At 34.2% G+C, this 13,623-nt stretch overlaps 1 protein-coding gene across 4 annotated transcripts; it reads right to left on the reverse strand.

The window, feature by feature from the left end:
• Nucleotides 1-2,438: 2,438 nt before the first annotated feature.
• LOC21392386 (probable Xaa-Pro aminopeptidase P) lies at nucleotides 2,439-10,366 on the reverse strand. Of its 4 annotated transcripts, none has more exons than XM_024167818.1 (18): nucleotides 10,061-10,366; nucleotides 8,487-8,550; nucleotides 7,826-7,965; nucleotides 7,369-7,653; nucleotides 7,132-7,254; nucleotides 6,621-6,881; nucleotides 6,328-6,414; nucleotides 6,093-6,160; nucleotides 5,601-5,667; nucleotides 5,244-5,378; nucleotides 5,041-5,121; nucleotides 4,802-4,856; nucleotides 4,571-4,675; nucleotides 4,047-4,118; nucleotides 3,747-3,871; nucleotides 3,390-3,547; nucleotides 2,781-2,840; nucleotides 2,439-2,585 (listed from the first exon to the last, which is right to left on the reverse strand). In XM_024167818.1, the coding sequence occupies exons 1-18, from the start codon at nucleotides 10,157-10,159 to the stop codon at nucleotides 2,543-2,545; spliced, it is 2,028 nt and encodes a 675-aa protein (XP_024023586.1). In that variant the 5' UTR covers nucleotides 10,160-10,366; the 3' UTR covers nucleotides 2,439-2,542. The 4 variants fall into 4 exon arrangements, with proteins under 4 accessions (XP_024023586.1, XP_024023588.1, XP_024023589.1 ...); XM_024167819.1 differs by lacking the exon at nucleotides 2,439-2,585 and adding an exon at nucleotides 2,596-2,623; XM_024167820.1 differs by lacking the exon at nucleotides 2,781-2,840 and having other exon boundaries at nucleotides 2,440-2,585; nucleotides 10,061-10,365.
• Nucleotides 10,367-13,623: the final 3,257 nt, after the last annotated feature.

A 13,623-nucleotide genomic window follows, 5' to 3' on the forward strand; every position in this document is an offset into this window, starting at 1 on the left:
CTTCTCACCAAATTCACCTATACAATAAAATCAAAATAAATTAACTAAACTAAAATAAAATGACGCAAAACAAAAATAATGAAACTAACTAAAAATCAAATGAAACAAATAAAAATCGTCGAGAACAAAATTAAATTAGACGCAAATAAGAAAAAAATAAATATTTTATAGAGTTATCACTCTAATTATTTAACTATCATGAAAATATGTACGCGAATTACACGTTTAATGGATCACGGGTGAATCAAGGAGATTAAAGCTCACTAGAGTTATCATAAAAATCATATACCGCACAGAAACCATTAAATTACCAAAAGCTAATTATAGAAATTAACGAGTAAGAGTAGAGGGCATGACATCTTCACCCCTGGTTTTCCTTCTTCTTGTCACGGTGGTGTGTGGTTGAGCTCTCAACATCAGAGATGGTGTCGCGGCTTTGATTGTCAGCATGGGCCACATGGGGCCTTGGGTGGATCTGTGACTTGGGGGATTTGTTCCTTTGGTGCAGCGAAACCTTGGGAGGGCTGCATGGCTAGGTTGGCTGTGGAAGGCAACGAAGATTGGCTTCGGTGATTTTTTCTATGTTGGGAATTTGTTTCCGTTTAATGTATTTTTTTTTTTTTTTTGTAATAACAAAATTGGTATGCCCAACTTCCAATTGTGGTTATATATCCAACCCATAAGAGATCGCTCTTTGAGGTGGTGTGCGTGTCTCTAACAGTGGTCTTTACACTACAGTGTCGTGACTCTTAATTGATCGGATATTTCCTTTGATTATTAAGGTCTTGTCAAAAAGAGCGTGTGTGCTCATTTTTAGTGTGCTAAGGTGCTTCCCCTTTTTGAGCCCATGTCATAAGTACTATACATTCTCTTATAATATTTTATTGTCGTGATTTAAATAAAATTTCCCTTAAAGAAAAAGGCCTAAAAAGTCATGCCGGCAGTAGATTAAAGTGCTGGATAAAAGAAAGGAGGGTTAGTGGCGTAAATATCTAAATCTTAATGTCTACTTTAAAAGTATCAATAATTTCATTAATTACTTGAAGAGGAGCAATTTACAACGATGTACATACTAATCATAAAAGTTGATGAGTAAATTATATACTCAAATTTGGTGATTAATTTTGGCTTTTCGAATCTTTAGTTTCAGTTTTACGCTTGTTTTTATGTTTGTTTTGTAGTTTAGGTAGGAGGATGCACTCGGGTTTGGTTTGGAGCCATTCGGAAATGAAAACTGCGTAAATAGGACAAGTCCCAGAAAAGGCCAGTGTCGCGGCCCCATGAGGCACTGTCGCGGCGCCAAAACGCAGCAGCCAGCAAAGAAATTGCAAGTAGTTAGCGTTGTGCTAGATCAGGATTGTTTAACATTCTTGGTTTTCAATTTAATCGATTTTTATTCCATTGTGTTAAGTGTTATAATATGTTTTTAATGCGTGTGAATGTCTGGCTAACCTTTGAATGATTTAAGGTTTAATTTTGAGACTAAGAAGTGATGGTTGAACGTGCCCAAGGATTATAATGCCATTAGAACATCATAAGCTAGATAATTATGTGACTAGTGCAGTGCTTATGGTTTCATATTTGTAATGTATTCCAACATGTTAAAATCTTAACAGAGATGTAGGATTTGTATGCTTAGGATACAATTATTAATGCTGGAGAAAGATTACTAATTAATTTCGCGAAATCCATTGTCACCATAGGAATAAATATTAATGGATTGAGAATTGAGAATTTGAGCTTGATTGATCCTAGTAAAATCGGAAACTTTAGAGTCATTTTATTATTAAATTTCTCATCAAGTATTATTTGCCTTCTTGTTTTTCTTTAATTTTTGTTATCTTAATTTTCATTACAAATCCTCTTGTTACGACTGTTCAAATAAAATTTAGAGTTAATTCAATTTTAATAATTAGTAACGATCAATTCTCGTGTATTTAGAGATTTTTATTACTCGTCAACGATAGTGTATACTTACGCTCATAAAATTCGTAACAAAAGTGTTAGAAATAAGATAATTATGTACAAACTTAGAACCGAACATTATTAGACTTGGTTTTTTTTTTAAAAAGACAAAAAAAAAACAAACAAACAAACAAGACGTCATAAAAATTATATCTGGTTCTCTAAGAAGCAGAATGAAAATTCGCCAATAAGTTTTTGGTTTTTTTTTTTTTTTCCATTTAAGAAAGTATTTTTGTCACTGATTTATAAGCCGTAAAGGGTGAACTCGTAAATTCGAGTCAAAATTACTCGCTGACCAAAAATAACACATTCACATGAATTCAAAATTAAGAGCTACAATTTCAAGCAAATTAAAGTAATTGTATACGTATTTAATAAACTTAGGGCAAGATATAAAACAATAAAATAAAATATCCCATTAAAATAAAGGTAATGTTCATGACTTCATACCTCACAGTAGACAGTGAACATAAAAAAAATAAAAAAAAATAAAAACTCCCACCCCTTATTGTTTCTTTTCTGCATCCTTTTCTTTTTACCTCCTCACTCTCTGTCACACATTCACACCTTAATCGCTCTATATCCATGGTTCTTGTCGTTGTGAAGCAATATTTGTCAATCTGTTGAAATGGGTTTTCAGCAAAATTATTGAGAAAACCTAAGAAAAAAAAGGAAAGAAGCACAAGACAAAATCAAAATTAAATCTCTTATATATATATATATATATATATATAAATAAATAATGATGGAAAGAGAAAATTAAAAAATAAATAAATAAAAAACTTCAAGAGAGATCTTGTGTTGCTTGAGCTTACAATTTTCTATTTGAAACAAGATTTTTGACGTCGATGATTTGAAAAAGCATCCAAGTTCTTCTGTGGGTTAGATACAAAATCGGTTATTACTAATGATTTTATTTTGTTTATTTAAAATAAAAGTTTTATGGGATGTAATGAGACAATGTAAAATAATTTGGTATATGGGGTTCTAACTATAATATAAATATTATATTCTTTAAATGGGGTGCCTTGATAAAAAAAAAATGGAGTGTCAATATAATTTCTCAGTAATAATAAGTGTTTTGATTAATTCACGATACCACGTTTGCTTTTTTTTTTTTTTTTTTTTAATAACCATTCCACAACATTTGTAGAAAAAAATGAAAGAGAGAGAGACAATAATCATGGACTGCTTTACTGATTTAAGGATTGAGAGGAAGAAACCTCAGTCCTTTACTGATCCAGGACTGGTTTACTGGAAAAAGACTACTTATTATTAGGATAGGATACTGACCCATCCCTGAATAAGGTAGCAGCTTCCAATTGCAAGTCATAAACAGAAAACATAAAAAACCAGGCAAGTAGACCAATCATCAATAATTCAAAGATACACCAGTCACTGAATGAATAACATAACAAGCTCACGCGGTAATCGGCTCAGTGGCTTTCTTAAGCCATGCCTTCTCGGATTCGTCCAGGTACGGAGCTAGAATATCCTTACACTTTGAATGGTAGGAATTCAGCCAATCCAACTCTTCAGGTGATAACAGGCTCAAGTCTATCAGCTTTCTTTGATATGGAGCCTGGAAATTATCAAATAATCGAAAACGATGAATGCCTAAAGCATCAAGTAGATGGAAGGAAAAAGAAGGAAATCCATGTTGAGAAGAGCAAGGTTACAGAAATACACATAAGAGCAAGGCAACAGAAATACACATATACATACACACAACAAGAAAAAACAATAATTGTTTGACTTAGTACAGAGAATAACAAGCTTACCCAGGTTATATGCTCAAATGATAAGTAACCTTTGTCACCAAAATTGAATCTTGTGTCAGCTTCCTTGACTATAAGCACATTCTCCAACCTTATACCGAATTTCCCATCCTCGTAGTAACCAGGTTCTGAAAGATGCAATTTACATACCAAAAATAAGATTTGAATGATCGGCAGAGCATATACAGAAATTGTTTGGAAATCAAAAGAAGGCAGGAAGCTGAATAACTACAACGCATGATCTATAATGGAAGATAAGGTTAAAGAGTTCAATAATGGAGGTATATATACACAGACACTAACCATCTGTTACAGTCATGGTGGCTTGAAGTGGCACATTTCGAGCTTGTGGTCTAAAACTAATCAAATGCGGTCCTGTTCAATCAGAGTAATTAGAATTGAGAAATATGACGATTTATGAATGGAACATGTAGACACAAAAATAAATACATAAATGGAAGGGAAAAAAAAAACACCACTCAACATGGTAAAAACTATTATTTATGCCACTCCAAACAAAAATAAACAATTGCCATTCAATTAATAAATAGAAAAGAAAAGGCTAGAATGGCACCCAAATATTTAGAATGGCATAAATAATAGGCTTGTAAAAAACCATGACAAACCATGTACTTTTCTCTAAATTAATTTAAAGAATTGCTATTCAATTAATAAAGAGAAAACAAAATGCCAAAATGACACCCAATTATTTAGAATGGCATAAATAATAGGCTTGTACAAAACCATAGCAAACCATGTACTTTTCTCTAAATTAATTTAATTTATAAAGAAGTTCCATTGACAATACAATCTTATTTATCGCTTACCTTCATGAACATTTAGGTAAGATCCAATTCCATGGCCAGTACCATGTCGATAATCAAGACCATTCTTCCACAATGGAACTCGTGCAAGAATGTCAAGGGCATGACCTGTAAGAAAGCATATGCTAAAGTATTCATGTCTCTTCATACTAAACAGGTTAACAAGAATATATTTAAGATATCTGATACGAGAAAAGAAAGTAAAACAAATAAAAGTACAGTACATCAAAATACCATTAGTTCCATTAGGAAACCGAGCATTCCCAAGTGCTATATGACCTTTGAGGACCTGCAGAAAATGCAACAAAATCAAACAAGTATCTTAGGGCCTAAGAAAGGTATAACAAAATGAAAAACAAGTTAGGATTCTTTACTCAAGAAAAAAATGTGCTCACAGTAAAGCTTAAGCTAATTTAAGTCAACCAAACAACAAAGTAATCTAAAAGCAAGCAATAGAAAGAAAAGGCCCTTACAGCTGTGTAGCAAGCTTTTTCATGCGCTGATGGTTTTCCAAAATGAACTGTCCTTGTTATGTCAGTTGTTCCATCCAAGTACTTCATAAATGCAAGCGACATCATCAGTATAAAGTAAAGGCATCATAGTTAAATGATCACACGTGAAAATAGTTCACTATCCCAGATTGCTAATGCCAAAATACGTGTGATAGTTGGCACACCTGTGCTCCTGAATCAAAAAGATAGATGCTATCTGGGTCGAGTTCAGCACAAGTTTCTGCACGTGGCCCATAATGGATGATCGCAGCATTTGGACCAACGGAAGAAATAGTAGGAAAACTTAAGCCTCTAAAATGCTGCAAATGTATTAGGAGAAACTCCTTACTATCCTTATATTCATATTAAAAACACATTATAAATCAAAAGCTGTTCTAAAACTGTCACTTTGTTCATATGTCATCAAATGGGCATGCTGCACATGGTTCAAATAAGTGCCAATGGCATCTCCAATGTTCACAATTTGAAACCAAATAGTAATAAATAATGGTAACAAAGAAATTTTCATCTGAAGCAAGTACCTCTTTCGAGGCTCGAAAACTTTCCAGTTTATCACTCACAGTCACTTCTGTTAGCTTTGTTGATTCCCTGCCATATTTCATCATGTAACGAGTCACACTATTGGTAAGTGTCAAAGTCATGCTAATACATATATATACAATAATTAATAGGGAAGCTATTGCAGACCGGGACAGTTCTTAAAAATCTTCGGGAAACAATCGGAGACTTAATTTAGATGTAGAAGGTAATCCTGTTTGGCACAAAGAACTATCAAGGCGATAGGACAAAAAGAACTCCTGTCGTTATTATAGATAGGCAAAGCTGTGCGCGCAATGTAATTATTGTGTACAGTGAACCATCAAGATCCTTTTGAGTACTAAAAACCAGTCAGAGAAGTGATATACTGAAACATTCTATCTCAAGGTACATGCAAACCGCAATACATCTCAGAATTGAGAAGTAAATCAATCAAAAATCAGGGGTCTTAAACTCAGACTGAAAGAATTACTTACAATCTCTTTTTCTTATTTGCTCTCTCCCCCTCCAAAAAGTAACCAGAAGCACCGTATATCTCCTGCATCTGCAAAGTTGCACAAACCTTAGGTATTAGTATTAGGCCTTTGACATCGTTTCATTTCATCCATTAGTCAATTGAATCATAAAAAAGAAGGTAGCATTTTGAAAATCATAAAATGCGTTCAGAAGCTCTCGACATGCTACAGAGATGCCATTAGTCTAATGGAGTACCTGCTTATCCAACCAGACAAGATATTGCACAACAGCTGCACCATCCCGAATATGTGCGTTCTTTAGTCCATCCAACTCGATTGGGTTCTAAGATTTTGATCATCCAGTTACGAAAGATTGATATAGTCAGACAAGAAGTTATATGCTACAATCAATTCCAACATAGCAAGTTGCTAATAGAAAAACAATCAAGAATGTTGCGTGTGTGTGTGTGTGTGTACTTCACACAAGTGATTAACTGAAGTTTACAAAAAAATAATAATAACAAAAAAAATAAAAATGAAAAAGGTTACCTTTAAAGCTTTTGCAAGGGCCAAAGGTGATTGTTGCAAAAGGACTTTTTCAGAGTTCAGTTTTGTATACAGAGCGTAGCAGCATGAACCAGGGTCAGCCCATACAAGCTCGTAATTGTTATCTTCTTCTTCATAACTACCATTTCCCACAATCTTGGCCTCACCAGGTTTGAGCTGATCAGATGCAAGCAAGCTGACATCTGAGCCCACTGCGCTGTACTCCCGAACTTCAATGCCATTCTCCTCCAAGTGACGAGTTACCTAGAATATATAACACACATTACGAAGATAATTCTTCAAAAATAAAACCTATGAATCTCTCACTCAACCTACAAAGAGGCTACTACATTTTTTTTCCCAAAAAGAAAATAAAATCTGCTTATACTAGACTTAAAAAACCCATATTCAACATTCTATAGTAAATTCAGTTGATCTAACTACATGCACAAGTAAACTTCATCCGACCCTCCTTATTTCAAAGAGTTCATCAAATAGAAAGAGTTTAACAGACCTCGGAAGAAACCCTCCTCTTGTCCACATAAATGAAAGCCGAATCTGATGTCACTATTGCGTATGCATGGACTACTGGACAGTAGGACACATCACTCCCACGAATATTATATAGCCAAGCAACCTGCAGAATAGAAAGTATATGAAATCACATGACAAAATCAAGATGAAACATACAAATGTAGTAGACCATGTTACAAGAGTCTAAGACTCTTGGGAACAGACAAGATAGACTCACCTCATCAAGTGCTGTGAAGATTATACCACGAGCTTTTTCCTGTATAAGCTTCTGTCTTAGATCCTTCAACTTCTCTTCTACAGAGCGACCAGCAAATTCCAATGGATGGACAATGACAGGGTTTATCTCCACAGGAGGTCGATCTTTCCAAGCCTCATCTACCAAATTCGTGGACGTCTGTACCAACTGCTGTCCTTTCTTGACAAAGGCACGTTCCCATTTTTGCGCTGTGTCTATCGATATGCACCAAGGATCGATACCAATGGCAGCATTTTCAGGCAGATTCTGCGAAAGAAAACGAGCTCATATAATAACCACCAAAATGATCTCCAGAGAACAAGAAATGTGTATATTCAAAAGTATCCACAAGGGCGTACTTTTCAATCATAAGACATTGTAAAAAGCCTTTTCACTTCAAGATAATGCATAGGATTGTTTCAAGAACGTGGAAACTCACATCTGCCATCCAGATGTCGACATTAGGATCTTCTCCCATGCGCATAAGTGTCCACTGGTCACTAAGTTCTTGAGTTGCCTGTAAAAAATAGCGCCCATCTGTCCAAAGCCGCGCTTCATTAATCGTTACAAGTGCCAGACCTGTTCTCATATAGAGATAACAAAAGATTTCAGTGTCGGAAAAGGAAATGTAGTAACTTGACAAATAATGCCCCTTTTTGGTTTGCTAGTTCGAATTGTGTTGATTTGAACTTTTTTATTTGAACAAAAAAACCTGAACTGTGGGTTAAATTATAGTCCGAGAACTGGCGTTTGGATTTGCAGTTAAATTTTAAATCTGACCTTTGTGTTTGGTTGGTCAAAAATAGAGAGAATGAGCATCTTTTTATGTTAAAAAATGGTTTGAACAGTTAAGCTTGAAGGGGGGAGGTAAACTCTTAGTTGGATAGTTTAACTCAGTTCGAATAAGGAATATAATTCGAACTACGTCCTTACCAAACACGAGTTCAAGCTATTCTCACTATTCGAACTAAGTTAAATTGAGTTAAACCGGTGAAACAAACAGGCACAATAATGATCAGCACAAACTGTAAACCTCATAACTCTTTTGAACGATACCAGTTTTAATAAGCATCAAACAATAGAATTGAAAGAAAACACACCAGCACTTCCAGAGAACCCAGAAACGAATTCACGCCTCTTGTCTCGCCCAGATACATACTCGCTCTGCACAATATAAGAGCACGTTAAACCATCATATTAGCACAAACAAATTCAAAAAACATGTCACAAAATGAAAACATATTATAGCTGCAAAGGCGAATAAGCTTCCTACTACATGTTATTGCAGAAACCTTATCACAAGACAAGAGGACCATCCGGCCGTACTTGGTCATTCTCATAGAAGAAAGTTCTCAGAACCCAAAACATTTCAATCGCCTCAATCAAAATGATATATTCATAGCACATAATTCCAGTGGTGACCAAATAAGCAATCTTAGGTTATCTAATTTTGAATTGCATAAACTTAAGGATTAATCTCACCGATGCCCCTCTGAATTTTGAGGTCATTTTTAATTTGGTCCTCCAACTTTAAAAACTCTCATTTTAACCCTTGAATTTTGAATTGGTCACACTTAAACCCATCTATAAGAATTTCAGTTAATATGGAAAAAAAAAAAGGAGCCTATGCCATCATGTAGTCTTTCTGTTAGGACTTCTGTTAAAAGAAACGAAAAAAACTACATGACCATATTTTTATTCTAGAATACATGACCATACTTAACCCCCTCTTTTTTTGTTTGATTTTAATAGAATTTATATCAAAGAGGGTTAAATGGGTTAAATGGGTCTAATTCAAAATTAAGGGGCAAAATGGGAGTTTTTAAGTTTGGAGACCTAGGAACGACCCCAAAGTTCAGGGATACCACTAAGATTTACCTAACTTAAAAAAACTAAACACACAGCACGCAATCAAACAGAAATATGAGTAATTGGATGCATATAAACACCAAACAACAACAATAAGAACTAGATCAAAGAGCCAATAAACTGAAACAGATTGACTTTTTTATCATTTTAAGGACAGCGTAATAGAGATACTAGTGCCTTCGGCTATCAAAGAGAAATCGTTTCTACTAAAATGCTTCTTTTTTGCTTTCATTATCGAAAGAACAATTTTGAATTAAAAAAGGGGGGGAAAAATCTAAATCAACTAAGCGCCGTGCCAATTTGACGATCAAAGAGCTTAAATTCATGACCAAGGAGAAATTGTTATACCAAATATGCTTCTTTTTGCTCTCATGATCAAAAGGACAATTTTTTCTTTTGTTTTTCTTAAGAAAAAACAAAAGGAAGACTATCTAAAATCAATTAAGCACGGTGCCAATTTCATGATCAAAGAACTTACATTCATAACCAAAGAGAAATCATTCCACCAAAAATGCTTCTTTTTTGTTTTCATGATCAAATGGAATTATTTCTTAAAAAAAAAGAAAAAAAAATCCAAAATCAATTAAGCACGGTGCCAATTTCATGATCAAGGAACTTAAATCCCGTAATCTTTTTCACTTTAAAATATTGATTGATGATGCGTTAGGTGTGTTAACTTTAAATCCAAAAGAAAAGGGCGGTTGAAGGATTAAACAAGAAGTAGAATCAGCAGAATTCGAATGAAAATAAAGCAACGCAATTTACTGAATGAAAAGCGAGAGAGAGAGAGAGAGAGAGAGAGAACCTGATGGTAATCTTCGGAAGGGACGATTAAGGCATCGAGAGGCGGAGAGTGAGACGCCATTAAAGCCCTCAAAGCAGCCAGAGTGTCTGTGTCTCCCATCTCTCTCTCTCTGTCTCTCTCTCGCTGAGTTTCACTTTCACGAATGTGATGACTAATGAGTCTTCACTTCAGGAGCCAAACAATTTATAGGATTTTTTTTTTTTTTTTTCTATCAGTGAACATAGGATGAAACTTTAGTCCAAAATATTCGGCGTTCGTTTGGAAAAGTTATACAGTAAATTGTCTTTTACGGTTTTGACCTTTCGTCTTGTTTTTAAGAAAAATTCTCTCTTTTCTTGTTACAAAGGAAAATTTATAGGGCAATTCTATGATAGCGGCGTATTTTTTTCTTACCGATAGAGTACATAAATACATAAACAATAACCACAGGATCATTATCCAACGGTTAAGATAAACAAATTTCCATGATCCTCCCACACTGGATTTTATTAAAAATTTAAAATAATAAAATATAAAAATACTAAAATAACCCCTCCGTCGTACTCGTTTCCTGCTCCTCTCTCAGGCCTGCTCCCTCGGCCTCCACTCCCGTCGACACAAAAGCTTGACGGAGCTGTCGGTGATGGTGGCGACGAGGAGAGACTTATGGGACTTGGAGCAGGCGAGGTCCTGGTGAAAACTGAAAAATGCAGAGAATAATCTTTCCCTCAAACTTGCCTCCAATCACACAAGAACTCTCGGACTCCCATTGCATTGCCCTTTCATGATTATCACAGGGCACTCTCTTCAACGACAGCACAAAGTCCGCCGTTCAGGGGCGAAGCACGATTCGTCACCGGCGTGGTGGCACGGCAGGTGGCGCTTGGGACCACAGTGGTGACGTGGCGCTGTAACATAAAGAAAAAAAGTGAATAATGTTAGGTATACAAATTCAAATCTCATTTATTGTATATCAACTATATGACATGTAAATTGTTATTTTTTTATTTGTGAATGTTTAAAACATGAGTAATATTAGGGACATTAAATCAAATTCTAACTCTTCTATACAAATTAATCTGTTATGTGAGTTATCATCTTTTTATCAGTAGATTCAATCTTTTATTATTAATTGACGTGACAATGACAATGTCAATTAATAAATAAGATTACATTTACTAATAAAAAAATAACAACTCATATGTTACATTAATTAATATATAAAAATTAATATTTGAGTTGGTGTCTCGTGACATTACTCAAAAGAAGTTTAGGATGTACCAAATAAAATGGGTGTAACTATTCTTTTTTTCTAATTTACTTTGAATCGTTTATTTATTTTCTTTTAGGTCCTATTTATTTTACTGATTCAAGTTTAAAATTTGAATTTTGTTACAGTAAAAAATTCTCATAAACAGTCACATCTATTTTTTTTTTTACAGTAAAAGGTTCTGACATAAAACCACATCTCAACTCGAATAAAAATTTAAATGAGTGAATTAAACGGATTCTTAATAAATAATACCCAACTTGCTTGTCACGCCAGATTTAGAGCTCAGATAGCTTGTCCTTCAACAGAATAGAGTCATTCTTATCTAACATTGTCCCGTGAATGAATGTGCTTGGTGTCGGACATAAAGGCCGCTCCTATTGTTACAAAATCCTAAATTTCTAGAGAAATATTTTTAAATTTGTGTGTGTGTGTGTGTTTTTTTTTTTTTTTAATAAAATTTGATGTAGATTTGTTTGGGTAAAACCGTAAAAAGGGCGAAAGGAGGAGAATAAAGGCTCCTCGGCGTTACCTAAACGCAATTTTTACAAAAAGTAAAAATTCATGATGGGAAAGCTAGGAATACTTCTGATGAGAGTTTCCTTTTTTTGGAATTTTTTTTTTGGGTGGGGAATGATTGTGATAACGAATTTCTGTTTCTCACTTGCTAATTGCCTAATCAGTTATTAAAAGAAAGATTTCCTCAAAAAAAAAAAAAAAAATCCATACTTCAATAGTATGTTATTATCTTGTAAATACCAGTTCTTTAAGTGTTCTTTAATTCTACCACCTCTTTGAAAAAGTTTGAAACGTGTCACTTTCAATGAATAAAAAGACATGTTTACTCTAAACAATCATGTATGGTTAATCACTTAATTACTAATTAATTAGAGTTAATCAGTGATTAACTGAAGAGTTGAAAATTTAAATATAAATGAAGGATAGTATAGATTTTATACACTTGAAAGTGAATGAATCAAAGAAAATGAAATAAAATGGTAAGTTCATCATTTTCCGTTAATCATCCTTTGAATTAGGAGTCTTTGGTGGCCATAGTTCTCCATGGTCCTCAGTTCAAACTTCTAGCGTGAAGCAGCTAGGCAATGTTAGCATAGAGCTTTATTTGGCAAACTCGAAGTGGTTACAGCAAGAAATAGAAGCTAAATTAGCTGGCTATAATTAGTTTGGTACTCTTTCTTAAAATCAGAACTGACCCGAGCTGTTGAGAAGCATAATCTTCATATAATCGAGGAAATAAATATTCAATCAGTGTAAATTAGTATCTCGGATCCAAAACAGTTGCAACACTCGTCTCTCCGTGAATTTCATTCCAATACTTCTCAAATTTATCCATCATCGCACTTGTCATGTTCTTAGCTTTCACGAATTTTCTCAATGCTGACCTCATAAATAGCTAAACCATCCTTCACAATTAAATTCAACATATGTGCATCTCATCCATAAGTAGCAAACCATTAGACAACTCTTTTACAAATGGAACCATTCCCCAAATAAATGTGGCACGAATGCGGCGTGGCGGGGTTAGGCACCATTTATATGGCCCCATTTACATCTCTATGCAGAAGATGCACGGTGCTCCCTGAAGCAGAAAAACGACATAAATTGGTAGTCGTTGTTTGCACAGTAAAGAACATAACGCTATTTTAGAAATGAATAATGTTAGAAATACTAACTTTAATTCTAAGTTTTTTAGACCAACTCACGTGACATATGAATTCTCATCCATTTATTGATAGTTTATTTAATTGTCACCTCAATTAATAATAAATGATTATAGTTACTAGTGAAAAGATGACAATTCTATGCCAGACAAGTTGGTACAAAATAATTGGGTTTAGTGTGAGTGTACCTAGCAGTGATCTTTGGATATATCGTTTGATAAAACAACATGCTAATTAAATTTTATGTCGTTTTGACGTTTGCGCTTTGGGTCGTTTTTAATTTTAAAACAAATGCATGTCAATAATATATGGAGAAATAGCATGCTTCATTTTATTATTTTATTTTTATTTTTATTTTTTATGTTTGCGAATTGCGCCTCGCAGATCCAAACTTAGCCAAGCAATTAGTGACATGCCTCTTAGGGGGCGTTTGGTATGCGGGAATCAGTAGGAATCATATTCTCAGGAAAGTAATGGAGGGTAATATGATTCCTAAGAATAATACATTACTGTGTTTGGTTCCATACAGGAATATTTTTTAAATTCTCAGGAATATTACATTACTGTGTTTGGTTATTCGCATGGAAGAAGATCCATAATAATAATATTGATAAAATAATAATAATAATATT

The sequence above is a fragment of the Morus notabilis genome, unplaced genomic scaffold (genome assembly GCF_000414095.1).
Source record: "Morus notabilis unplaced genomic scaffold, ASM41409v2 Scaffold220, whole genome shotgun sequence".
NCBI lineage: Eukaryota > Viridiplantae > Streptophyta > Magnoliopsida > Rosales > Moraceae > Morus > Morus notabilis.

What these genes read in the sequence shown, in the direction of transcription:
- LOC21392386 (XM_024167818.1), bottom strand. Translation starts at nt 10,159, where the DNA reads ATGGGAGACACAGACACTCTGGCTGCTTTGAGGGCTTTAATGGCGTCT. An exon ending in CTTCCGAAGATTACCATCAG is followed by an intron (nt 8,551 to 10,060) that starts GTTCTCTCTCTC and finishes TATATTGTGCAG; the next exon opens with AGCGAGTATGTATCTGGGCG. An exon ending in GTTTCCTAATGGAACTAATG is followed by an intron (nt 4,676 to 4,801) that starts GTATTTTGATGT and finishes GCTTTCTTACAG; the next exon opens with GTCATGCCCTTGACATTCTT.